Source organism: Hylaeus anthracinus, unplaced genomic scaffold (genome assembly GCF_026225885.1).
Source record: "Hylaeus anthracinus isolate JK02 unplaced genomic scaffold, UHH_iyHylAnth1.0_haploid 5, whole genome shotgun sequence".
Taxonomy (NCBI): Eukaryota; Metazoa; Arthropoda; class Insecta; order Hymenoptera; family Colletidae; genus Hylaeus; species Hylaeus anthracinus.
Window position 1 is genome coordinate 13,022,730 of NW_026535322.1, and position 27,847 is coordinate 13,050,576.

General features: G+C 35.1%; 1 protein-coding gene across 8 annotated transcripts in view; it reads left to right on the forward strand.

The window, feature by feature from the left end:
• Positions 1-27,847, forward strand: part of LOC128895376 (E3 ubiquitin-protein ligase MIB1) — a 417,384-nt gene that overhangs the window by 148,054 nt on the left and 241,483 nt on the right. The window contains exon 10 of one of the 8 annotated variants that reach the window (XM_054157913.1): positions 8,386-8,406. The exons of the other annotated variants lie outside the window; for them this stretch is intronic. Coding sequence (XP_054013888.1) covers positions 8,386-8,389 — 4 coding nt within the window. The 3' untranslated portion in view covers positions 8,390-8,406. Of the gene's footprint in view, positions 1-8,385; positions 8,407-27,847 lie in introns of those variants that run through there. 8 annotated transcript variants of the gene reach the window in all.

Sequence of the window (27,847 nt, forward strand, 5' to 3'; positions counted from 1 at the left end):
ATTACAGTTTTTAAAAATACTCAAAATTATATGTTATTTAAAAAAAAATGTTAATACTGTAAATATCGGTAAATTCTTCGTAAACATAAAAGACTACCATTGAGATGGTTAGACTGTGCAGTTTGTAGAATTCATTTGTAAATCATATAACATTATAAATAGTCAATTTAAATCTGATGATGTAAATATAGCCGGTGAGAAACACATTGTATTTAAACGGTTTTTATCGACTTAGTCGTTTACAGAAAGGAGATTGTAACTTTTTATATATAAATAACAAATAAATATGTGTTATAGTGCTAGTAGAATCGATAAAAATGTTTTTTTAAATAATTAAACATTGTGTTCACTTTGTTTATAAGTGTACCTACCACTGTAATACATATTTTTTTCTAATTTAGAGTTTTGTCGAGGATCAATTTTATCGTGTACGTTTACATACAATGTACTTGTATGGTTATGTTTACACTGTATTGTATAATTGGAAATTGACGTCAGACAGTCTACAACTGAGTATAAACATCACATAATATAATTATTTTTATATCAGACTCCTTCTTTTCTACAGAATATTTGACAAACATCTGCAACACGAAAATTGGTTGATAATAATGTCTAATTTTCAATATATCTCAATCACTAAATGTTCGTTTCTAACCTATTAAACAAAATTCAAATCTATTAATGGTTATTGTCTATATTAATCTGTTAATTATGAAGATATAACAGAATAATATTTTCTTATAATTGTAATACAATGTTGTAATCGTTCAAAGCCTAATAGTAATTATTGTTTAAATAACATTAAATGTAAAAAGTCATGAAAATACTCTAGAAAATCATTTTTGTATGATGTTAATCTACGTAATAACACATTACTTTTCATTCCATAAATAATTACGTAATACTTTTAATGAAAATACAAACATAATAGAAACGCAAATTAGCCAAACTATGTGCAATTGTATACAATAAAGTTGAAAACAAATCAGTTAATTTAACCTTTATTTTATGTAACTTAGTCGAATCAATGTTGACATTGTTTATAAATTGATACGTTGATCGCGATTCCAATGTGAAAAATGAAATATCAAACTTATATTAATAATCTGTCAAAATTGCCCCTTCAATTTATCTACGGATTATTCGCTGTCTTCTATCTCGCCGTAGTGCAATCTAAAGTTTCCTTTGTGGAGGATGTATGCAGTTCTAGATTCAGGTTATGAAGATAAGGGTAAGTAGAATTCATGAAGGAAAAGCGCTATCAAGCAAGAAGCCACTTTATCGTAGTTTGTTACGCTCGTATTAACTTCCGTCTTTAAATCCACCCCTACCGGTTAGGATAATTTGTAACGTTCCGCTTGCGAACTGACGATTCACTTTTATATCATGATTTATTATTTCCTCGTAAAGTATTACCGTAAAACAGTTTCCTTGGAGAAGACAAACAAAAGTATAGCAAATTCATGACGAAACGTATATGTACGTCAGATTTTTATGAAATTTTATCCTTTTAAAGGCTAAAACAGTGTTCAATTCGGTTATAATAAGAAGAACTTATGAAGTTATTAAAGTATTAAGATCTTGAACTATATGTATATATAAATATAAATGATATAGTAACATGTTATATGTTATAGATATAGATGATATGAAAATAGATGATAATAAAAATACTTACTTTTCTGAATTTTTCTCAGCATAAATTCCACTGTAAGTATTTTTATTATCATCTATTTTCTCATAAGAAAAATTAATATTTAGTAATAGACGTTCTTTATCGTGACCATTTTCATGTCCTTCATCGAAACTTCGCATCCATCTCCTTTTACCATCCAATCACTCATCGCGTCTTGTCCGTCAACTTCTAACTAAGTCTCCTTAAATGCACAAATTTCTCTACGATAAATGCACAGAAATTACTACAGAAATCTACGATCGTCGACGCCACATCCACCGCCTAAGGTACACGCGTCGAAGAATCCGAAGGCCTTGGCGCAGGGTCAAAGCAACTGCTAAGTATTCCGGACGGACCGGTTCGGCATTCCAGTTAGCTCGGAGGTAATACGCAGCAAGATTCTCCCCTAGAGAGCGCCGGCACGCGGTAATCCTTGAAAGGATTCACGGGGTTAGAAAACACTCCGCGAAACGTACCAGCCACGGAAGCGGCTTGCTTTCGTGCAAGGATTTGACTTTCCGGATTAAACGACCTCCCTTGAATTCGCGGTGCTCCCTCGTAAATTGCGCCAAAGAATTCGATATTAACGGGCGGCTTGAGCCGGCCCGCGGCGGAGCGAGAGGGCGGTTGTTCCTCCGAAGCAGCGGGCGATGGGGGAGGTCGGAGGTATTAATGCTGCGTTCACCTCAGACGCCAAACCGAGCTGACAAAGCTCGCTCTGCAGTCTAGCGAGCTCGAGGTATTCCAACAGGAGGATCGGGATGGTTTTGGTATAGGAGCACCGCTACCTATGGCGAAACCACGCTAACTCGCAGCCCTGCATCTATCCTGGCAACAAGCATCCGGGTCGCTGGCCCCGTCTCGACGCCACCGTCGGGATTAAGATGAAGTCGCAGGAAGTACGAGCGTCGAGTTACCGGGAAATTTGCGAACACGCCCCCGACGTTTGGCTATCCGTCATTCTGACAAGACAGCTACCTTTATTGCCCGTGTTTCGCCGAATACGCCTGCCGATGATGCTGTTTCGAATTGCGGCAATTTCGCCAGACTCGAAGCTCGCTTGAACTTCTTGGTTAACATATCGTCGGTCGGCAGAGTAAAATTACGCTTTCGTGGCATTATTTGATATATAGTAAAGTGAACCAATGGTGAAGTTACAATTTGTATTTTGTAGCCTGCAGGGTGCAATTATGTTTTATGTGTTTTTCTGAGATCGATTGCGCTGGATAGTGAAATGACATTTTTTTGAGGAAATTGGAAGAAAATAATACGGAATTAGGCTTCTCGGATTTTAATATTCGTCATCCTGTACAAAAATATTTAGTATTGTATTTATGTAATTGTGTGTTATTTAATTCTAATTTATGCGTTATAGAAATTTGTTTGGATAAATCAGATATCCCCATCAGATCATAATATTGTGTATCCAGAAAGACCACCTATGTATGCCTCGCGGGCTTATTATATACTTAGAAGACGATCTGGGACTCGAATTGTTATCGTTCGAAAGTAACCAACAAAATAAAATCGATGATATCGTGAACGTGAACGGTGACCGATTATTCTACTGCATGGCAATCCTTGGCTCCAAGGAGCTGGATCAATCAAGGAAACGATCATCAACCTTTTGAACTGGGATCCTTGATTACATCTGACTTATTCGCCAAATATCTGACCTTCAAAGTACCATTTATTTAAGTTTATGTAACATTCATTGACTAATTCGCATTTTCGCACTGCCGCGTATGTATGTCCAAAAAAGAAGGAAAAAAGTGCGTTAAAAATATTATCGACTCAAAATCGACGTTATTTTTGTTGTGGTTGGATTCGTAATCTACCCAATGTAGTGATAAAAAGCAACAGACAGTCTTTCGATATTGTATATAGGGAGAAGGAGGTCATTTCACGCCACTTTTTTGGTTTTGTTGTTTTGCATATATGTAGCGAGGTACCTAATGGATAGTGGATACAAAAAAAAATCCAACAGGAAAAAGTTAAAAGGTACGACGGGCTATTATCTTATATGACAATTGCTCTTCTTTTGGTCCAGATCCTGAGGCCATTTTTTAAAATGAAACCATGGGATTTCTAAATATAAAAATAAATACTCGTTCGGTGTTTTTCGTTAATAATTAAAAAATGAAGCTTCCATCCGACAATTGTTGTTCAGAATTGTCTCAGCTACCCTCCATTTCCAGTTCTTACAGGAATTCTAGGACACCCTGTATAAATTGTTAAAGAGTTAAACCTATCCATAACCTTGAATGACCATGCATTCTAGGGCGATGGATTCATCTTAACGTCAGCTTTCATAGTGTGTATGCCGTAGATAAATATATATATATCCTTGATACATCCTCAGCATCTGGATGTATTTTAACTTTTTCCTGTAAGATTTTTTTTTATATTCACGATAATTTAGGCATAATCTCTCAGTAACACTTTACCTGCCTCACGCTGTATATGTATATAAATTCAAATATGTTGTCTCTGAATTTTGTTTAAAAATCCTCACAAACTTTCCAGACAACGCAATAGCCTCTAAGTAACAATGTTCATTTTTCGGCTTTTGGCCAGCTTTTCGAGGATTCGGAGCATTGTGCGACACCTCCGTAGACGTTCGCCGGCAGTAAATCGATGAGGGTTCATCGCGGTCGCAGCCGAGGTCCCCGAGTCGACGAGGGATTATTGAAATTTTCATTATCGTCCGACGAAGTCGATCGCCTTTCCGCGTTGCCCGGGCCGCGATATGAAATATCGGGGATACGTAGCCCCGACAGCAGTCAGCCGAAAGTAGTTCGCCGAATATTCGACGTCGAACCGACATTCGCCGCCGCGCCGCCTACAATTTCCTGGGATGATCGTAAGAAGTGACGTCAGCGTTTATCAAATCTTTCAAAGGTTTCGAGCTCGGAGAGTCAGAGTTTCCGGGTCGTCGGATCCCTAAGCTTAATTTCACCTCCTGCCTCGCTCGGTCTCGCTTCCTCTCGATCTTCTTGCGTCAACCTGACCCTCCTCCACCCCGTCCGTGTTCTATATCTCCTTTATCCTCTTTGGTTTCTCCTGTCTGCCTCGCGTTTTCCTCCATCGTCCACCCTCTTCCTCCCTCGCTATTTCCACGGAAATTGGATAGTTGCTTCCAATTCTGCGCGGGACCGCGAAAAGGAAGCAGACCAACATTCCTTTGTTTCTTCTACTTTGTCTTTGGCCCTGTCGAAACTTTCGCGTCCGGAGTTTTCTCAACTTCCTCTTCTTCTTCCGGTTCAGCTGGACGGCTCTCCTCCTACTCCTCCTTTCCCTCCCACACCCTTTTTCGTTTGGTTTCGCGTCTGGCCGCACGTGGACTTGTCCTACTGTCCTGGGTCCGTTATCCCGTTCGGTCTTTTGTTAAAATTGGTCGATCGATCGCTGTTATTGGATTATCGAGGTGGATATTGCGCGCAGTGGACCAGAATTGCTAGAACACGCAATGAAAATTTTTGACCGATTTCTTGAGACTTTCAAAGGAAGAGGTTCGAGAAGTTACGCTACAGTGAAGATCGATAATAGTTTCAATTTACATATATTTAATATTTATTTCCGTAATCATTATTTTTGAGATTACAGTTTTTAAAAATACTCAAAATCGTATGTTACTCAGAAGAGATGTTAATACTGCAAATCTCGGTAAATTCTTCAAAAACATAAAAGGCTACCATTATCTGTATCATCATCATTATCTTTAAGATTACAGTTTTTAAAAATACTCAAAATTATATGTTATTTAAAAAAAATGTTAATACTGTAAATATCGGTAAATTCTTCAAAAACAGAAAAGACTACCTACCATTGACCAGAATTGGTAGAACACGGGATGACAATTTTTGACCGATTTCTTGAGACTTTCGAGAAAGAGGTTCGAGAGGTTACACACCACATTGAAGATCGATAATAGTTTTGATCCTTTAGGAATTAATTGTGGTAGAACTACACATTTGGAATGTTAAGACTCGTATGTAGTTTATGAATAGGAATTGTTTCTATGCTACGATAATATTTCTATTTTTTCTGGAAGCCAATTTTTATTCGAAATGTCTGCTTTATATTGGAGCGATGTTTTCTTATACATGAGGTGGCACTGGGTTTGTAATTTCTGTTCTTCATAGATCTAAATTTAAAATTTGAAGAAAGATTATTATTTATTATATGCCCTTCATGACTTAAGGCAAGATTTTGTTGAAATATTCAGTAGTATCGAATTGATAACAGTTTCAATTTTGTTCGCACATTACTTAGAAATAAAGACAGTTTTTCATTTACGTCTAAAAAATGATGCAGTTAGTCAAGAAATTAGTATGTCAAGTTGCAAAGGAAGTAATTACAAACATACATATTTGTATTTGTATTCTCATTGACATATTTGTCAAATTTGATCAAAGTTGACTAAATTTGTTTGGTATCACCGACTACATGACTAATCTATGCTTATTATGCAAGCTTTGTTTATCGTTAATATCTTGGATATTACAACAGAACTTTGAATACCTACTTCACTTGTTATTAAAAGATCTATATGATCATATAATAGCAAATAATTTTGCTGTTTTGGAAGTTTCGAAGGCCTAAAAGAAATAGATTTCTATAATAAAATTAGTTTCAACAGAAACGAATTTGATGCGTGGATGTCGAGTGTTTTATAAATTACCAGTCAATGAAAAAATATAGACTTTGATATTTGACAGAGTTTACGCATATTTAGTTTTACATATATACTTTATTATGAAAAAATTGACTTACATACTGATATTACATATCAAGATTAGGACGCGACGCGAAGCGCATATGCAACGTAATGCATTAAACAAAAGGAGGAATGCTACCAACGTATTGTAGCGTAGGGAGATCCTATTGTCAGCAATATTACAAATATTTTATTTTAAAAATGCCAAAATACATGGGATATTAAAATAGACCGTTTCGTTGCTTTAATTTGTGTATAAAATCTTTTCATGTCGAGCGCAATGGGTTAAAAAATTAACGAAGGTACAGGAATAATATCGATATCAAAAGAAGTCGAAAAGTAATGAAACAGTAATGATTCCCCTAACCCAGATTTAACCCACTAACGAAGAAGGTTCAGCGCCAGTGGGTTGGACGATACAACGAAATTCCCACGATACCATTAATTCCGTCGATGGTATTCTGCCACGAGCAGACTTCAAAGGCACAACAAATTCTCCTTCCTATAAAAGTTGGAACGCTCGATACGCGAGTCAGGCACCAAGCAGTCCCGTTCCTGCCGCTGTTATAAGACACGAGGGCAACTTTTCATCCCGCATTGCGATTCGTGCACGGTTCACGTACGCCGCGGATGCGGCGCCATATTTCACACGTTCCCGGCCGCCAGGGTAAGTGATTTCGCTTAAAATTCCGCGGCCGCCGGCGTAATTAGTTCAACTCCGATCTGGGAATTTATTAAGAAAAGAAGAAAGTGGAGTGAGACATAGCCGCCCCCACCTTTCAGAGCCAGCTACGTGCTCAGAGATTTACTTCGAGCCTTCCGGTCCCCGTACCTCCGTTGCACCGTTACCGTGGCCAGAATTGCCGAGGAGGGATTTTTAAAGTTCGAAAGTTCCATTGGATCCGCACCAACACGCTGTCGGGAACCCGTCGATTGTCTGTTACCCTTGCTCCCAACTGTATGGCAAGCCAGGAGCGTAGCTACTCCATCAAAATGAAGCAAATGTTGGGATCCAGGTGGTGAAAGTGGAGACCGATTTGTACACTTACAAATATATTTCGGACGTTTCAAAAATACAACTCTGGATGCGGAAACAAAATATCAGACGCGCAAAAGAATTGAAAACAACAATGCTCTCTTCTAAAAATTTCTAAATTTTATAATTTAGACCTCTTGATAGGTCATAGTACACGCTCTTCTTGAACAGACTGTAGCAGAACAAAATTTATTATTGATAACATGTCACTTTACAGGAAAATCATTTATTCCATAAAAAGGAGACTTGGATATTTTAGTGGGAAGAATGCAACTTTCATTTTTATGTATTCCAAATAAAAAAGTGCACATCTGGACAAAAATGTTGAAATGTCTAATATTAATGTATCTAATATTAATTTAATATTGATCAATCGTGACTTCACCATATTCAATATTCGTTTCATCAAAATAATTCCCCTTTCTCTTTATTAGAATTCTGAATATTTTGATGAATATTTAACTGTCTTCTAATAATTTGTAATGGATTGGGTTAGATTTTATTCACTTCACCAATTCATCCCATCTCACAATTGGGGGAACTATTTCCTTGTTTTTGTTGGAACTATACCTTACATAATTTCGAAGAATGGTTTAGGTTGTCCTGGTTCAGATAAAAAAAATATACATTTCGAATTGAGTAACCTCCTCCTTTTCGAAGTTGGTTAAAAAATTGTAGTCAATTAGTCGCCTATCAAGTGATCAGACAAAAATAGTTATTTGTGAAGTAAAATATCAAAAGATTAATCGCTCTCGTCAATTTATGCGTCGTCTTATAGTTCCTCTATAAGCTACTGAAAATATGTCAATTTATATTAACGAAGATATCCTTATATTTCCTTATCATTTTGGGAATAATTATCGCATTTTAAATGTTTGAATTTAAATGAAAAGAAACTCCATGTGGATTTTTTGTTATTTACTCTAACTCGATTATCTCTTTTTGTTTCAGGTAAGCCAAAAAGAACTTTACATCTAACAGCTGGTTTTCAAAGAAATTTCTCTCCAAAGGTATTTATCATCATTCATCGTTATTTATAAATTAGTATTAGGTAATCTTATAAGTACACAGCTTCTTTCGATAAGTATTTAAGGTGGGAGTAAATGGCAACTTTTATTAGCGGTTAATAAAACACATACACTCTTGGCTTTTTACATTTCATACGTTATTTTCATCTTTATTTATTTCGTTTGACTCGCTTAGTCCAAGAATGAGGAATCAATGAAATAAATAAACTTTTGTCTGATGCACTACCTAATAATATTTTAATTAGAATGAGAAAATCCTTATTTTAACTCATTCTTAAGGCGATTTGTCTTAGGCGCCAAGATTTAATACAGATGTGAAATCTAGGTTTTTATTTTCATAGTAAAAAATGATATTAAATTTGTGTCTTACAAAGAAAATTTACAATCTTGTTTTGCAATCATTCGTGACTCAAAAGGCTATAAACTTATCCTTTGAATAATTGCAATCAATTTGAACTACGAGGCATCTCGTAATTGGCATTGAATGGGTTCAAAGCACCATAATGCTTTAAATGTTCTCACGTACATTTGTGGATAAGAACTGCAAAATAAAAAATCGCTTCCTCGTTTATGAATTCCTAGAAAGACATTAATCTGCGTTTAGATGACTACTTCTTTATAATTTTGACAAAATAGACTGTATACTTGATATAAAGTAGGTCTTATGCGGAATTTGTAGAGCCACGCGAGATCTACTATTGTAAAAATATTTCCCATCCGAGGATCTAAATTTGAAACCTTTTTGAGTCATGAGTAGAGTACTTAGCTTCAGCTGCATTTTCGACGATCTGGCGCGCGCTTAGTCGAATTAAATTTCTTGCTGCTGTGGGACACAGCAAATTCCTATTTTAATATCGATATGAAGGCTGAATATCTCCTGCGAGAACAGTGATCATTTACCGTGGTAATATTTCCAGCAATATTCCTTCTGGAATATTAGTTCACCGACGATTTATTACGGGGTCACATGGAAAAAGCAATATTGAGAAGGAAGTTCCACGCGAAGTCGGATCTTCCCTCTTTAAAGTAACTAGCAAGATTTGTCAGTCGCTTTCGATGTACGCCATATTCGCATTATTACAAGTCACGCTGGCTCGACATTTTTATTGCAACTAGTGCAATCCCGTTAGGTGTCATGTTATAGTAATTGTTCGTAAGAAGTTTACGTCATTTCTTTAACGTTTTCGTTGGAGAATTAAAAATATAATTTTTGCATGAGAACTCAGATGATGATTTATTTATAACATCAAAAATTCAATTAACGAAACAAATAACTGAAATATAAATTACAAGTATTTATACATTTTTGTGCGAAAAAGAATAGTTTTATTTTTCTATTACAGTATCACAAAATTATCTTGAAGTTACTAATTGTACATATAAAAAGATTCTCAACTAATTAATTAATACGACTATTCTAAATGCTTTAATTTTTATCATTAATTAAAATCATTATTGGATCTGAATTTATATAAAAATATTGTACTAGACTACATATCATAAGTAAACTACAGCCAGTGTAATAAGTATTCGTGCAGGAACAATTTATTTTAAATTAGTTGCTGTACGAATACTTCTTACACTGACTGCACATACAATTAAAATACAAATTTTTAAATAATTAACTAAAATACAGCGTAATATTCATAAAACAAAAAACGTTAAAAATTAATTACACAGAATCGTTCATTTTTGGTGAAATGTTGTTATACTTTCATTCAAAACGAAGCATCCTATGTTTTATGTATCGTATGTAGCTCCTTAACCTAGTTGCACTTCTAGACCAAATCTCGTCTATGGGCACATGACGTGTTAATTTACACGTGAAACGTACGACAAATCAAGTGATCGCCATATTGCTGTCTCGGTCCATAAAGTAATTGGATCCCTGGCGGTGCAGCACTTCTTGACTCTAAACGGATCGGTTTCCGCTCTCCGGCCTTCTTCTCAAGACACGTTCGAGTACCTAGTTAAATCCTCATGATCTTAAATTTAAGTGCTGTGCCGGGAGTTGTTAAGCCGCGCTTTATAGGATCTCACGCCCTCACGGAGACGCCATTTACCGTTCGCCAAGCGAACGAGTAGCCTGACATCAAGACAGGGAAGGGAAAGAATGAACAGAGAGCGTAATCTCATGAAAATACCGCCACGCCGTTGCAATTTCGCAATCAGTCGCTAATGCTCAAAGAATCGTCGGCGTCGTCCGTCGAGCGATCCACCATGTCGGGTCGCTATTCGATCGGCCATCTTGTTCTCCTCGAGGAAACGATCGTTAATGGTTTGCCTTTACGTTAATGCTAATGTCTTGTACATTAGTATCATTGGTGTGAATACATGTTGTTTATGTTTTACAATAGATCTAGATTGGATTGTGAAAGTGAACAAACCTAAGACCTTTTTTTAAAAGATTTGTCATTTGATTGATTAAATTAATTGAACGTGAGCATAGTAAAAAATTATGCTTCAGCCAGGTATCAAATGAACAGTTTTATTTTTTAAATTCCGCTCCGTATCATGTTTTCTTAAAAGTGAGAATATTTGTTTTGTAGCACGTTTATGGAGAAAAGCTTTTAACTTGAAGTTTTGATAAAGCTTATATAACAGATATTTTATAATTTTTAAAGTCGAAGAAGTTAGTAATATTTGAATAACAATATACAAATAATAATGATTGGGTAATAATATTGAAATAAAAATGTTTCTATACTATTATTTGTATGATGATATTCAAGTAATAGTATTTAAATTGTTGTATTCAAATACCATAGAATGTTTGAAATATTCTAATAAGAATATTCGAGCAATTATTGTAGTGTATTAGTGAAGTATTGCAATACTAGTATTTGAATAGGAGTATTCGATTAATGATACGACAATATAATTAATCTTAAAATGATATTTGTATCATTATATTCACATAGTGATATTCAAAGAGTAATATTCCAATAATGAAATTCAAATACTAATATTCAAATAGTAATATTGAGATAATAATATTCACATGGCAATATTTAAATGATAATATTCTTATGATAATATTTAAGTACTAATATTCAAAAAAGGGTATTCGTCTAGTAATGAGTAGTAATATTCATTCAAGTAATATTCAAGTAGTAATATTCGAATAATGATATATTGCTAGAATATTCAAATAATAAAATGCTGGAGTATTATATTAATCGAATAAATTCTGGCCTAGAAAGTACACGCGTTACTACATGTTATAGCTTGTCACGATAGTTCGTACCTAGCTTTATGGACTCTATTCGAGAAATTCGAAATCGATAGTCGTCGACCCGTTGGTCTAGTGCCAGATTTATTCGCTCTAGGGAAATTCTTAGCCCGTAATCTTGCCGAGCGCGATGCACGCTCTGCTAGAAAATTCTGTACTTTGAGAAATGTAAAATCAATATCTGATTGAAACACCCCGACCAAGCCAGAGAAGGTTGAAGTGTACGCGTTTGCTGTTCCGCTTCTTGTGCCCGTGGAAATGAAACGTTGGAAATTCGACAGCTACTAATTTCTGGCGTTCTAATTCTCCATAAAGATTTGTAACATTTCAATTTCCGTAACATTTGATTGTGAGAAAATAATTGTTGTGAATCTTAGGGATCAGAGCAAGCAACTTATTTGAAACGTTCTGACCTTTTGATAATTTTTGTATATAAAATAATTTCTCTGTTTCATTTGCATTAGCGCATTGTGCAAATGGCGACAGTGTCTGATACCGAGCGTTGGTTTGTCAGAGATAAATGCTCTGTGCATTAGAACGACATTTAGAGAAGATTACTCTGCTTGCATCTTTATCAAACTAATTTACCCGCTTATTTATAATAGCTACTAATCTTATTCTTGAGCAATCTTCGCTCGTCGTTTAAAGTGTGCCACGCCAGAATATGCATATTCATGAGCCAAGTTTAAAAACATAGCCATTTGCTTAAATCTCGTTTCAACATGAGATTGCATATATTTTGAAAGTGTCTATAGTTTTTGTAAATAATCTCAGTTAAATCGCTGTCGAGCAACACGTTGTAACCTAGATAATTATTTTAAATATACTTCTATCGATTTTTATAGTTATCGACAAAAATTGGTATTTACACAGAGGCTTACATTAATATACATATACATATGTACCTACATTTCACATTTCAAATTCATCTAATGTGAAATGTTAAGCCTTCTTTTTACAAGTTTAATGCCAAATTTATTCTGTGAAAAATAATTTATGTACGAAGGCACAACCATTGCTTTTTTATTAATGTTATCCTGCCTGTCTAATTCAGTTTTATTAGAAGACGCAAAACATTAGATTAAAGAATTTATAATCACTTCAGTACACAGAATCAAAATGAAGTCAAATTATAAACAAAATCTACAAAAAATAAGCAAGTTATAAAAGTGTAGAAATTGGAAATGAAAGTTTTGACGGAGGGACGTCAATATTTTTTAATCATTATAGTCTATCTTATTTCACGTTAGAAATGTGATGCGTGTTTTTATTTTAGTTTCGTTTCTTGACACAGGAATGCAGATTTAATCAAACTGAAATGATAACTCTTTTTATGACGAATTATTTTCCCTATGTTTGATTTTTGTATCTTCTGGTTATTTCCTTTTATGATATGAGTGACCTTTTTGTGTACTTATTTCCTTATCTCTATTCTACATATTCTCCTTTATTCATTTTCTATTTTCAATTTTTATTATTTGTTTATAGTTCAACATAATTGAAAAGAAATTTAAAAGAAATTTACATTTTAGTGTCTTCAATTCCGTAAAAATTTATTTTGAAAAGTATCAATACCTACTCGAAACGTAAAATGATATACCTACATACTTGTATCGATACTACATATCCCTTTCTATATTAACTAACACGAATGTATATTTTAATTTTGTTATTTACGCGGCTCGTATAAAGTGTGTCACGCGCGAAAGCTCTACAACGTCCTATGCTCTAGATCGTTTCTTCCTTAGAGCCCCTAATGGTTGATGTTCTCAAGAGATTGCGTTAAACTAGGCAGATAAATGGATGACTTTCATTGTGGTAATTTAGCTATCGCGTGCTGTTTTTTTTTTTTTTTTTTTGTACCCTGCCCCTTTTTACGGTGAATCGATTTCGAAATTCAGTTTTGTCATTTTCTACAACGATTTTATAGAGGGGGTGAGTTGAAAAATTGATACAAGCATAACGAGGTTTACTTTTCTGTGACCTGACTCGTTAATAAATGAAAGAGTGCCTCAACAGCGAGTAATTGAATTTCCTTTTAAAATTAGAAAAGCTCATTTTTCGATTAATTGAAATTTAAAAAAAAAAAATTTGATATATATGTACATATATAAGGACATGTAGTTAAATAATACTTTGCAAGGCACTTCAAATTTCCTAATATGTCTTATATTTCACAGGATACAATTAAGAAATTAATCTTCTTTGGACTCAACTTACTATCTAAGATTATTTTTAAAAGACACAACAGAAATAACGTAACAACTTTGTCTTTTGTTAATTTTTCTCCTGTTTGTTTATTTCTGTTTCTATAAGTTTCTATAACTTTCCGTACCTGTTCCAATATTATTACACACTATTAAAAAAATAATTTATGTACGAAGGTATAACCTTTATTTTTTTATTATTGTACTCTGACTGTCTAATTCAGTTTTATTAGTAGATACAAAGCATTAGATTAAAGGGCCTATAATCACTTCAGTAATACACATTGTCATATTTATATCATTTACTTTTAACAGTTATCTATCAATTTTTTATACGTACATGTGTCAGTATCGTTGAAGCAGTTTACACGTCATATAAAAAATGCATAAATATATGACACGTCGATACACCTGTCGATCTAGCTCCCATATTCTTACTCGGTTAATCGTTCACGTGAGCATGTGGCATCTATCTCTTCTTCCGGTGTATAATACAGATTATTATCCATTACAACTCTATTTAATTTTTCCCATAAGCCTAACAAAAACCCCGAAAAAGAATTCTCTCCGCGAGTGTTTGTTTCGCGACGCGACAAAAGCAGCACGAAGAGTTGACAAACTGAAATAAGTAACCCAAATCCCAACGATCATCCGTAAACATTAAGGACCGTCTCCTCGCATTCGGCTTAAGAATCTCATTTTCCGGATACTTTGCGTCAACGTTAGGGACGGCGATGCAAGCTGTCCTTTAAAACTAGGGGATGCGTTTGCTCTTCACGGTTGGGAGACCTCGCTTACCCTTCATTATCGCGACCGGGGTGGGGTTTTCTCCTCGAAGGGGCCAAAGGGGGCGCGCGGACGGAGGCGCGAAATGCAAAATGGGGCGTTTTATCAAAAGCGAAATTCGCTCCGGAGACTGAAATTTGTCCAACGTAGCGGAAGCTCCGGATTACGTCGGCGTCGGAGACTTCCTTCTCTCGTTCCTTCGCGTCCGTGGCTGTGTCACTCGTTTTCTCACTGTTTCCACGGCTTGGCTCTCCTCTTTCTACTTCTCCTCCTCCTCCTCCTTCTCTCCTCCTGCTCTTCCTTATCTTCGCCTCTTTCCCGAAAAAGGGTAACAAAGTGTTAAAGTTTTAATCCGTGAAGGAGTCGCGTGTACGAGGAGCGAGAAACTGCGTTGGGGAGGGTGGTTTTCGCGGCGAGCTCGTAGGGTGAGCCGGTGGAACAAAAGGATACCGGTCGTAGGAGAGGAACGGAACAGGAAGGAAAAGAGCACGGAACGACGAAAGGAAGACGCTCGGAAGAGGGAAGAAAGATGCGAACGGGACTCGGGGCGGGGTGGCGTACAAAAGTCTTTGTAATCGCAGTTTTCTACTTTTTCCAGGAGTACAGGGGTGTGCGCGAGGTGAGTCTAGATTCCTCGTGGGTGGGGTAGATGGAGCGACTAGGACCACCGTGCCTCAGCCTGCAGCGGCACCATGCTCGGCACGGTCCGGAGAGGGAGACCCTTCCCTGGTAATGGTAAGGGTAGATGGGTTGGTGCAAGGGTGTGCTTGAACAGGGATTTACGGAATTTATCACTTGAATTCCCTGTAAAGGATTAGCAGACATTCCCTTGCTCTCCCCGTAGAGATGCGGAGGGTGCACTGGGTTACCAACGAACTACTTGGGACGATGGCGGCGCCTGCTGGCTCTGTGACCCTCTCTCGCTCCACCCATATGTGTCCGCGCAACCCTTTCATACCTTTATATAAACACTTTCGCGGAATTGTTTTTTCAGAGCGAGATTCAACCCCGCGGGACGTTCCATAGTGTTGCTCGCGCTTCCTTTCCCGTTTGGTTCATCTTTGTGTAGTGTTGCAAACCGTTTGCGCTCTTTGTTTTACCTACTCCACTATCTTTGTTTTACCTACTCCACCTAACATTGTTTTACCTGGATCCACGGTCGCATGCAACTATGTAGGTACATTTTTTAATTTATTTATTTAATGTCGCATCAGCTTTTTAGCCATTAGCGACCACATTGCAATACGTTGTTATATTTTGTGTCTTGTTACATTGTATTTCACATACATCACTTGGTTTTCTTCTGTCTAACAATCTTAAACTACCCAAGACTAATTACATACTAAATATTTTTAATTATTTTGATTTTTTCTAGATAAGTTATTATTCCTTTTACATGTTTTCTTTCATTTAAACATTGTTTAATATCTACAGGAAGGTTTACTTGGGTTCCGATGTTTTCACTAATTGGACATTCCAGCAAAATATGTTTAATGGATAATTCTGAATAAATGTAGGTACAATAAACGAAAGTAATGTATTAAGTTACGTTTCAGTAGGAAACATTTTAGACTTTGGCAAAAATCGTTAGTTTAAAATCATTTGTGTATGTGCCCTATGTTTACCAGACTGGACAATAACACCGGTTATTTCAAATGTCAATGGTAACAGGCGTTCGTATTTAAAATCAAGGCAGTCTAAACATGCGCTAATATTAAGACTTTTATTTACTGCTGTCAGAATATTAATTGAATTTGTTTCATTCACTACACTATGTACTGTTTTTTTTATGATCTATATTATTTATTTTAAAGAATTTTTTTTATTAAATTGGAATTAGCGGACACTGATGGACAATCACGATCGGGAAATGGTATTATTGTTTACTTTCTTCATAAATGAATATCACCTGCGTTTATAAATTTATAAAATAAATAAAATTACAAATTTATAAATGATTTTTAAAAATTGTCTTCTTTTAAGTAACGCATTCATGAATTTTAATAAATCTGATAACAAGCAAATTTGTAGAGTATTCTGTAGTAGATAAACAGATGAAGATGAAGATGATTCATGAATTCTTTTCTGTCACCACCATAATTACTGGTCTGTTTGATTGTATTATACGTCAAGGAAATAATTTTGAACATTTCCTGTAACTATAATAAACCTAATAAGCCTTCCATGTTAAATTTGTTTCACTCCACATTTCCAGATTTTAGATCCTTCGAAGATCATATCGTGTTAGATTGTTCAACTCGTTTTGATGTCATCTGTAATATGCAATGGTTGAAGTTGAAAGTGTACAGTTCCGTTTAAAACTGTTAGGGCAGGGTAATATACAACAACACGTGCACTAAATTAGTTTAGAAGAATATATATTTGCAACGTAAATCTAACTAAACATCTTTACACAGAAGCTTACTAGACGATACGATCAAATCATACGCAATGCATTGGACGACATCACGGATGGCACTCAGAATTGTATCGGTCCAACAAAAACAAAATAAAACGTTAATGTCCTTGGTAAACGAAGAATAAATAAGTTCAAGTAAAAATAAAGAAAAGAAAAGAAATGACTGTTTGTCCCACGAAATTACCTTAATTTCATTCGTAACGTTTTTCTTTTCACTGTGACTAAAAATCAGACTCTCCATCAGGTTACGGTACTCGATAATCACTCAAAGTCATGATTTATGCGACGAACATAGTAACGTATGGAAATATTACGCTATATCGTATACCTATGCGCTGATCCTCTAGCGCAATTCTGAAAAGCGAGTATTTACCACCGATTGAATTTCCTCGGGACAACCCTCCTGGTCGATTCGCTTGAACTTTACGAGCTTCCAATTGTCCGATAGAATCCCGTCACAGTGTCGAGCGACCACTGCTGAACGAAGGGTTACTGAGATTTTTCTTTACGATCCAGGAATTAGAGACGACGAATCGTTGCAATTTCGTTCGCAACGACCCCACCATTTTTCGAACCCTATTCCTCTTTTTTTTCTGTATGCCCGATCTAAGAAGCTCCCCCGGTTTGCCGTTATTACACACTCCATCTAATTTTTCTGAAGCTCCCGGAGGCTTCGAGGATTAAAAGATTAAAGTCGTAGTTGAAGCTTATTAATCGACGCGAGAGTTTAAAGCGATTTAAAACGGACTAACCATAAAATTACATAAGTTGGCTATGAATTACGGGAAAACGGACAAGTTTGTGTTATTTGGTTCCTACTTCGAAAATCTCTGACAGATAAGAGAGATTATAATTATTCTAATAATCTTTGATAATCTAATTCGGTATTTTAATGGTTTTTACTCTTTCCTTTTGAGATTTTCTTTGAACTATGAGTCAATCAACCCTTTGCTGTCGTATGAAATTTATTAATTCTTTTGTGAACTTTAGATATATTTATATTGTTTACACAATAATATGTTTCAATTTTATGTTTTTATGTAAAAATTATATTTTATAATTCGCCATCATGTGGTATCTTTCGGTAACTTTCTTTTTGCAATTTTGGTTGATCGGAAGTTGTAATTAAGTATCTTTATAATTACGACATTTAAATGAACAAATTTATGTTTATAAAATTATTTTAATGTCAAGATTCTAATTTAACGCGAATTTTTTTGGATCTACGTAATTCTAGAATGAAATTCTCAATATTTTTAATCCTTGAAATATTTTATGCCTTGAATTGAACTTCAAATAATAAAAATACAGAAAAAGTGTAAAATGATATATGGATGAACACAATATGGATATGTATTAATTTTCTTACGAACGAATTATTGAATCTTTATTATACTTGTTATAAATATTAATCAACGACCCTTAAACAAGATATTACACAATTTTTATTTTATACATGTTCTTCTTTTTAATATACTCTACAAAAAGAAATAAAATACAGTGCACGGAATCTTTTTGAAGCCACTGTATTTTTGTTATTTGAATTAAAAATTCACCTATCAGACAAGTAAATTATATTGATTGAAACAAATAAACATTGAAAACTTTTATTCTAAAGGTATATAAGATATTTACCTGAAGAGGTCAGAAATGATTGCAATATCGTACTATACAGTAACATAACATTCCATGTATATAGAAATACATTTGAAATTGAATTAGACTCTCAACGAACAAACACAAAAAAGACCCTCGCATCTGATATTACAGCGACAAAAAGTGAAAGCTAATTTGTTAACTATACGGCTGCTTTCTCGCAAGCCACATTTTTCTATTTTATATCAGCATCGGCCTCGTACTTTCGAACTGCTTACTTATACGGACGTTTTGATGGATGTTCACTTTTCCAGCAATTTGGTTTCATAACATTTCAGAACGAAAATACCTGTGGGGGGTAAATATCGGGAGCCGGGCTCTTTCCCCCGGTCCTTCTTTATTTCTCCCTCTAACTCTATCCCGTATCAATCGACGACACTCACACCAGGGCCGTGCCAAAGTAAACCGTGGACCGATCTTCGTGTATTCTATCCATCCCCCTGACATAAACGTAAACACGGATATATTCAGCAACCGGCTATCCAAGCAGGGGTCGAGGCGCAACGTGCCCGGGGTAATATATCAATGGCTAATAAAATACGAAGGGCCCCCTTTTTTCGTGTGCGTTGCGAATCATCACCGTTCTCTTTGTTGCCGTGTCGGGAAAATCGAGAGTAGAAAATATGATGGGCGACAGGTGCGAGAAACAACAGTTTCCTGATACTCGAGGAAGATACTCGAGGCAATGGTAATGTTTGCGAGAATAGGGGCAGTCGCGGTTCGGATATCTTAGGATAGGAAACTGTTTGCCAACTGTTTGAATTGCCATTGTTAATGGAACTTAACAATACGGTCAAATATATTTTGAAATTGTAGGACACTCTTTACTGGTAAAAGGAATACAATGGAACCAGGCACTGGGAATACAGAACAATTCGACAATTTATTTAATGAAAATTGATTTCAAGATCATGACAAATTAAAACAGAATGATCGCGCTTATATAGTATAAGAGAAAACGTGTCTTGTGGTGGCCAACCTTCATACAATTTGTGGAATTTTAATATTTTTACGATAAAATGCGAACCGGATTTATCACCCCACCTAATACATACAAACAGACAGGGCGAGTTAACAAAAGCATATTGTTGGAATATTTACTACAATTCAACATTTTATTTTATTATCAAAATAAATGTACTGAGAATATATGTGTAATGTATGTATCTGTCACTGTAGAACAAGAAAAAAAGTGCCACTGAAGACGTCTTTTTACAGTTTCCTAGAGCCTAAACAGATGTGTGAAAACTGCAGTGCGTACAGCTAGAAATTCTTCCTAGCTTTTATTTTTAATGGTTATCTTTCTTTATCCTATCGAAAAAGTGGGAAAGAGTGTGAAGAAAAGATTCAGGGCTATTAATAGTAAAGAATCGACAAAACCGTGAAAATAAACTCTTAATGACGTTTCTTTGTTTTTCAGGTAGGATAGGGTAGTTACAATATAAAAATGTACAAATGTAAATTTACGTTAGAATAAATAAATCTTTGTTTTTCAGAGCAACACTAGTTTAGGTTATTTTGTCGGTTCCTATTAATAAGGATAAATTGTCTTACACATATAATACAAATTATTTTTCACGACTTTTTCATTGGCCCCGTAGCATCGATTCGCGCGCGAATTCACCGTGTAATCAAAAGGTGAGCTGCAAAACGCGTCGACTACAAATTTCGCCTTTCTTCCAGGCTTCTCTTTACACACACGCACGCTACTACCACAATGCCGGAATATTTCTGTCTCGTGCGTTTGCACGAAGGCTTCGGAGGATGCAAGCCCCGTACATAGGTGTGTTGGGGGTGGTTGCGAGAGGGGTACGGCGGAAGTAGCGGCGCATCGTGCGCGGCACGGCAATTCAGACTCGAAAGCTTCCAAACATCTTCAATATAAGTTAGGCAACTGTACTTAGGTTACCTTCGTAACCAGGGCCGCATACGAAACAGTCCGCGAATAGTTGGAAGGCATTCCCTTATTGCGAATATCAAGTAACTCCCGGCCTTCCGTAACCCTCCCCCTGCTCACCTTGCCCTTCTTCCTCTATCGTCGCGCCTTAAATCAACTCTGAAATTAGGTAGACGATAACGAGGCTGCACGATACCAGACGCGCGAGCTCCGGAAACCAGGTCGAAGACGCGCCTCGTCTGTCGATCGAATATCTCACCGGAATTCCGACGTAGTCGAATTTAATTTTGCGCCTTGAACTCGTTTCCGGGGGTAGCTTTCAGTCCCAGTCACGTTTAACAGTCTTAACTACGAGGGCGGATCAAGGATAAACGAGATTTTATTTTTACAATACTTTTATTCAGTGTAATAAAATATCCAAGCACGTATCACTTTTCAACATAATCTCCCGCTTTCGAAATGCATTTTTCCCAGCGGATTGGAAGGTTTTTAATCCCAGTATCGTAAAACGAAGAGTGCTGAGTTAGGAGCCAATTGCGCACAAAGGCCTGCACCGCCGAATCGTCTAGGAACCGTTGTTCTCCTAGTGCTTCTTTAAGTGGTCTAAAGAGATGGAAATCGCAGGGCGATAGGTCAGGACTGTAGGGAGGATGGTCAAGTGGAGTCCAACTCATTTTCTTTAATGTTTTGGAAGTTAGCTGCAGTATGGGGGGCCGAGCGTTGTCGTGGAAGAGAATGACGTCTCGAATCGGTTGGTCACGTCTTTTGGAACGATAAGCGACCTTTACCTTCCTTAAAAGCTCACAGCTCCCATAACTTATTCCAATTTGCGCTGTAATTTCAGAAAGTGTCAGACGTCGATCGCTTGCAAGAAGAATTCGAATCGTGCGAATGTTCTCCTCCGTAATGCTGCTTCGAGGACGGCGATCATGTTCCACATTTTCAACTTGTTTACGTCCTTTCTTGAATTTCTTATGCCAGGCAAACACGCGAGCTCTTGATAGTGTTTGATCCCCAAACTGTACCCTCAATCTTTGCAAAATTTCAACTGGTTTGACACCTTCATGGGTAAGAAATTTAATAATTATGCGTTACGCAACTGAGACGTGGATTTGTTGCTCTGACCTTGTGAATGTTACTGTCAAACTTGTATGAACTCAATAATGCAATGCTCTCCCCACTCCTGACATCTTAAACAATACACTGTAGAAGCGGTCACCCGCTCCCTTTAAGTTTACGCAATCAGAAACAAAAGTCTTATTTATATTTGATCGATCCTCGTATTTTCGTGTCGTGCCAACTATGCACCTCGCTTGTTTCGTCGTGGATATCGATACCAAGAGCGATTTAACGGGGTAAGGTACTCCACAGGGGTTACAAAAGCTAGTATTAGGTTAAGTCGTAAAGAGGGAGTCTAGTACAGCTAATGTATTTTTTTAATGGATATAATTTCCAGATATAAGTAATTTTTGTTATTGAAACTCTTTTTTTACATATAAAGGGACGTTCAAAGAAGAACAGTTGACAGTGTAGATTTAATTTGAATGTATACATATATAGATATACATAGTAGTCGCAAGGAAAGGATTCCGTCAAAACAATTTTTAAGGACTATATTTTCTGAGAGAAGAGATATGACGACTTTTTCCATTGAAAAAAGGAATTTCGCCGTTTTACAGTGGCTGTCTTAATAATTTTGTTCTATTTTCTCTTTTCACGATCAGACTTCTTAATATACTAGCAGTTTCTAATATATCAAATCTGTTTGCAAAAAGGAAGGTTAACTGACAAAATTAAAAAGTATAAACACAATAAAACACGAAAACAATCAAAGAAATTAACGTAAATTTTTTCAAGTTTAAACAAACGCAAAAACTTTTTGTCTTGAAATGATAATTAATGGACATTATCTAATTACTTTTATCGCAACGCACGCGTTGTTCTCAATTGATTTTTCTCACGACTCTATTCCTTCGAATTTTGAGTTTATAATAATAATTTTTAATAGCCACACGACACCCGATCCCATCGAAACACAGCTTTAATGATGTTTCATGCGACGAGTTCATTAAGTTTGATGCCGAAACCACCTCATTACCAACGAATCCATTTAATCATCGTAATACCATACCGTGATACACAACCATAATCACTCTGAACAGCGATATCCGTGTACGTTACGTTCAATCTCATATCCATCGCGAATATATTCTATCCTTGTGTTGGGACCATTTCAAATCCTGTGAAGAACTTCCTGGAACATTGAGCCACATTGATATCGATGTTTCGAACCGATGCGACGAATTTGGCCAGTTTAATGCTCGTTTCAATTAGCGTAACGAAGCCCGCTCTGTTGTTAATTGTATAATCCCAAATGCCAGCACTCAGGTAACCGCAGTTTTGTAATTAAATAAATGTCGGCAAAACTCGACATCAATTTTGTTTCAAGATTTAAGTTGGAAACTCGTTTAATTATGGCTTTACACTGAAGTAACATTTAAGCCTATCTTTGCCAGGTGTTTTACAAATTATATTAATTTCGAGATATTGTTAACTCTCGTACAGTTCCACGCTTAGCATTCGTCTTAACCATTGCTGATATAATAATGCGATGTTTTTTTCTTAAATTTGCATGCTTCTTTTTGTACGTCCTTTTATACGTAGGGATACGAGTCAAAGGGTAAATCTCAAGTTAGATGAAATTTATAATCCTTAGAAATTCATTTGAATTAATAATTGATACACAGCTAGTCTATGCCAAAACTTGTAGTATTGTATTATTTGGATCGTATAACCTAAGATACTGTTAGGAATGTATTGCAATCTATGTATATTCTAATATTTGTAATATGATGTGATCATGCTCTACAATTTTGTCTTGTGTTATTATAAATACCAATACGTTTCCAAATCGAGAACTATTTCATTCATTTTTTCTGCAATTAATTCACTCTTTTTTCCTAAATTATATTACTGATATTAATTAACCCTAAGACTTTCTTTCTCCATTTGACTAGTACTATCTCGATGAAAGTTATGAATAAAAAAACTGTTTAATTTATTATTTCTGCAATTAATTCATTTTGTTTTCCTAAATCATATTACTGATATTAATTAACCCTAAGACTTTCTTTCTCCATTTGACTACTACTGTCCGAATGAAAGTTGTTAATAAAAAAAAATGTTTAATTTATTATTTCTGCAATTAATTCATTTTGTTTTCCTAAATTATATTACTAATATTAATTAATCCTAAGACTTTCTTTCTCCATTTGACTAGTACTATCTCGATGAAAGTTGTGAATAAAAAACTTTCCTCCTTAGTTCCCTTGTATAAATTATGAAATAACTGCTTGTGCGCTAATTTTAACCGAGTTGCGATTGATTACTCGCGAAAGATTGAACTTTTGGTACAAATATTTCAATTTTTCAAACGTATTCGTCGTACCCGCGTTATATTTTAGGAAATATTACTTCTAGCACGTTACTTCTGGTGATGAAAATGGAGCAGCAACAGAAAGGGCAAACATTTTCATGCATGACGTAAAAATTACTTGCACCGTTTCCTTCGAAAAGGTGAATTCATTTACCATGAATTTTTTTCAACGAACGTTCAAACGTTTATTTCTCCTTACGTTTTGTATTTTGTATATCTGCACAATTCTTTGTACATGCTCTAGATTTTTTTGCAGTATATTTCGCATTCGTGTTAGACAAATTGTGGTACTGCACTTCTTCAAGACTATTGTAAATAATGATGCAATTGTTTCTAATGTGGCTATCAATTCTTTTGAAATTTCTCCAATAAAATCAGTGCAAATATTATAAAACGGTATGAAACAAAATTCACTGATCTTAGGTATTTTGCATTTAAAAAAACATATCACTGCAATAGTATCTAATATTTTGTTAATTCGAATAACACAATTATTTATAAGTGGTCTATCGCTTGTTTTGTATTACAAATATTGTAAATTAAATTAAGATTTAGTTCATTTAGATAGATTTCAACGTTCATTAAGAATACATACATTAAGAATACTTTCTTCATTAACCTTCTGAGAGATATTGATACATATCTGTACGATTGCTTTTAAAATTAATAAAAGTAAGACAGCATATTTGTACGTTAAAATCGATTAACAGATAAAAATTACTTTCATTTGTATGTATTCAATTAGAGCAAAAAAATTACAATTGTTACATAACATTAAAAAGCATAACTTTAGAAATTAAAAATTTAGTCACATTGATGTAGAACGTAAAGGTGAAATATCCTCATCTATTTTTAAATTGAATAATGTGCTTTACGTACGACTGGAAGCAATCAGAATTACTATCAACGTGTAGTTATAATTTTGAAAACTATTTATTTTATGCAAATTAAACATCTATCAGTAATTCTACGATATCAAATACACAGCATTCTTTTCATACCAGGAATTTACATTATCTTCTCACATATAAGAAATTATGTAATTATTCAGTTCATGTTTCAAATATAAGAGCCACTAGAATTCTTACAAACATTACGATGAGTTATAATAAATCTCCTGAACGACATTGTAGTCTCTTATAAACAAAAATCTTTTTCATTTGAAGGTAATGATAACGGCATTACTTTCATTATTTACGAGTTCCTCATCTCTTCATTCTAACAATTTAAACATTATTGGAGTGTAAATTTTAAACAAGTACAATTGAATTATTTTAGAAACAGCAGAATGAATTATTGAAATGTGACCATAACACGTACTCGAATTCCTTTACCGAATTCTTGCTATTTATGCAATTGTATAATTGTATCCCCGTTCTAAGAAACAATTTTGCTACTTAAATTATGGAAGCTTCATTTGATTGTTTGTTCATCAAATACATTAAAATCAAACCGAATGCGAAGTAATAAATAATACTAAATTATAGATTTAACGTAAATTCTCGTTGAATACGATATTATTCAGTTTCAACAGCCCCCGTTTATTAATTACTATTCAGATTCAATCCAGACAATGCATATTTCACCAGCGAAACATGCTACAAACAACTATTGCATGGGATTGTAAACACACACGCGCGTGTAAAATCGTAACGACTGTTGGTTGCGGGGCGAAATTGGGATAGCAAGCAGTTTCTATACGGTCGAGAGTAAATACTGTAAATAGCGAAATCACTTTTATAAATTGAAAGATGACAGCATAACGGCGTAATCGCATTCAATTTACAATGAACAGAAATATTTTCGCAAATCTTTAAAATGCTGGCGATTCAATATCGTAAAATGAAACTGTTTTTCAATAATCCAGTGTTTTCTCATAGCACACGTGTTTATTTTCCATATCTAGACATAAATATTTATTTCATGCGTGTAAATTCATACTGTTTATTGTACAAATCTATTGAAAATTTTGCTGTGTTTATTGCACGTAAAAGTAGTTGTAATATTATCGATGGCTGGGCTTGTATTAATTGAAATATAATTTTTAGTCATTTAATATTAATAGTAACTGAAATGGAAGCGTCACTAACTTGTAATTTCTTATCTGATTTTTGTTCAGAATTGCTTTCATTCTTTTTAAGCGGGACGTTTTAGGTTTCGACATCTATCAAATCTGGAACGATTCCAATGTTTTTCCTACTAATAGTACTACTCAAGAAGAGCATAAAAATATTTTTGTACGAACTTTATAGAATTTATTTATTGATTTAGATTAACGTTAAAATAGCTCCTGTCGATATCGACATTTTGTTGCGTTTATCAAAGTATTTTGAAAACAGTTTGTTCGAAACATAAATTCAAATAGTTTATCCAGATAAAATATATAAATGTGATTAGTAGTGATTAGTAGTAGTAGAATGTGAACGTGTAAAGTAGAATAAACCGTCCAACAATAAGTGAAAAAGTAAAGAAAATGGCGCCCATTGAAACTCCAGTAACAAAATATTTTCTTTTTGTCGAACATTTTGCGTTAAAAAAGATATGAAATTTTCAATTTTTAAAGATGACCGCGAGTGATATGATAGCCACTGGTGGGCAGAGTAACATATTTATATTTCAGAAAGATCGATTCAATAAAATTGTTTTTTTATTTTGACAGACAGATGAAAAGATAATATTTCGACAAAAACGCGTTTAAATCTTTCATGATACGTAGTTACACAGTCGACATAGCTCCACGGAAAATTCTACGTACTTGTTAAGTTTACAAATTTTGTCATAATATTTATAGAGAACATTTTTTTTTAAAAACCTATGTCTTTCAGGAAATGGAAAAAAGAGAAATTGATTTTTCAAATCGTTACATGTGTTTCTCTACATGTTACATGTGTTTGATTTCACTATAACATCTGTTACTTCATCTCGAATAACTTCCTTAAATTTGAACAGTGCATTTTTGAGTCTATTAGTTTCAAAAAAATTAGAAACAAATTGTTTTTTTTTTAAGTGTCACGCCAGAAAGACCAAACACAAGGTTCAATCAACATTACTTGAAAAATGAAAACCGTAGTTTGCAGTATTGTATCGCGTCGCCGATCGAAAAGCAATTACACGAGGAAGTGAATCGAATAATCGTTTCCATAAGTCAGCGACGAAACGACGAAACGGGATTCGAGGGAAGGGGTGAATGTTTTTTAATAATCAATGTGAAACAAATGTCGCGTCGGTCCACGCCATCTGGAACTCGTGTTTCCACAGACGACGCGCGGAGACAAAGTTTTCGGGGCCCACAATGCTGCAAGCTGTTCGCAATGCCGGTGGTTTCGTGGATAATTATAATAGTTCACACTGTACCGAGGCATCCAGGCGTTGCGAGCCACAGTGGCTGCACTCCCTGTCTTTCCTTTCCTCTCCTTTCGACTTGATCCAATGCACAGAGCGAGTTTCGACGCTTGGAACCTAAAATCTCTCTGTTGCTTTTAATCCTCGTGACAGAAAGCTTTTTGTTTTTTTAATTACTTTGTTTAAGGTCACATCAAATACATGGTTATTAGTGACCACGTTAATATCTACAATTTAAATTACAATTTATTCATTATTTCATGTATCGTTAATATATCTACTAGTTTGAGAAATTCGTTTCGATTGTTGAGAATCGTCTGCGTATTATTTAAAAGTTTGAATTCTACTCGATCGTGCTGCATTCCTTGACATTCTTCAATTAAATGTTTAACTTTGAAAGTGACTGTGAT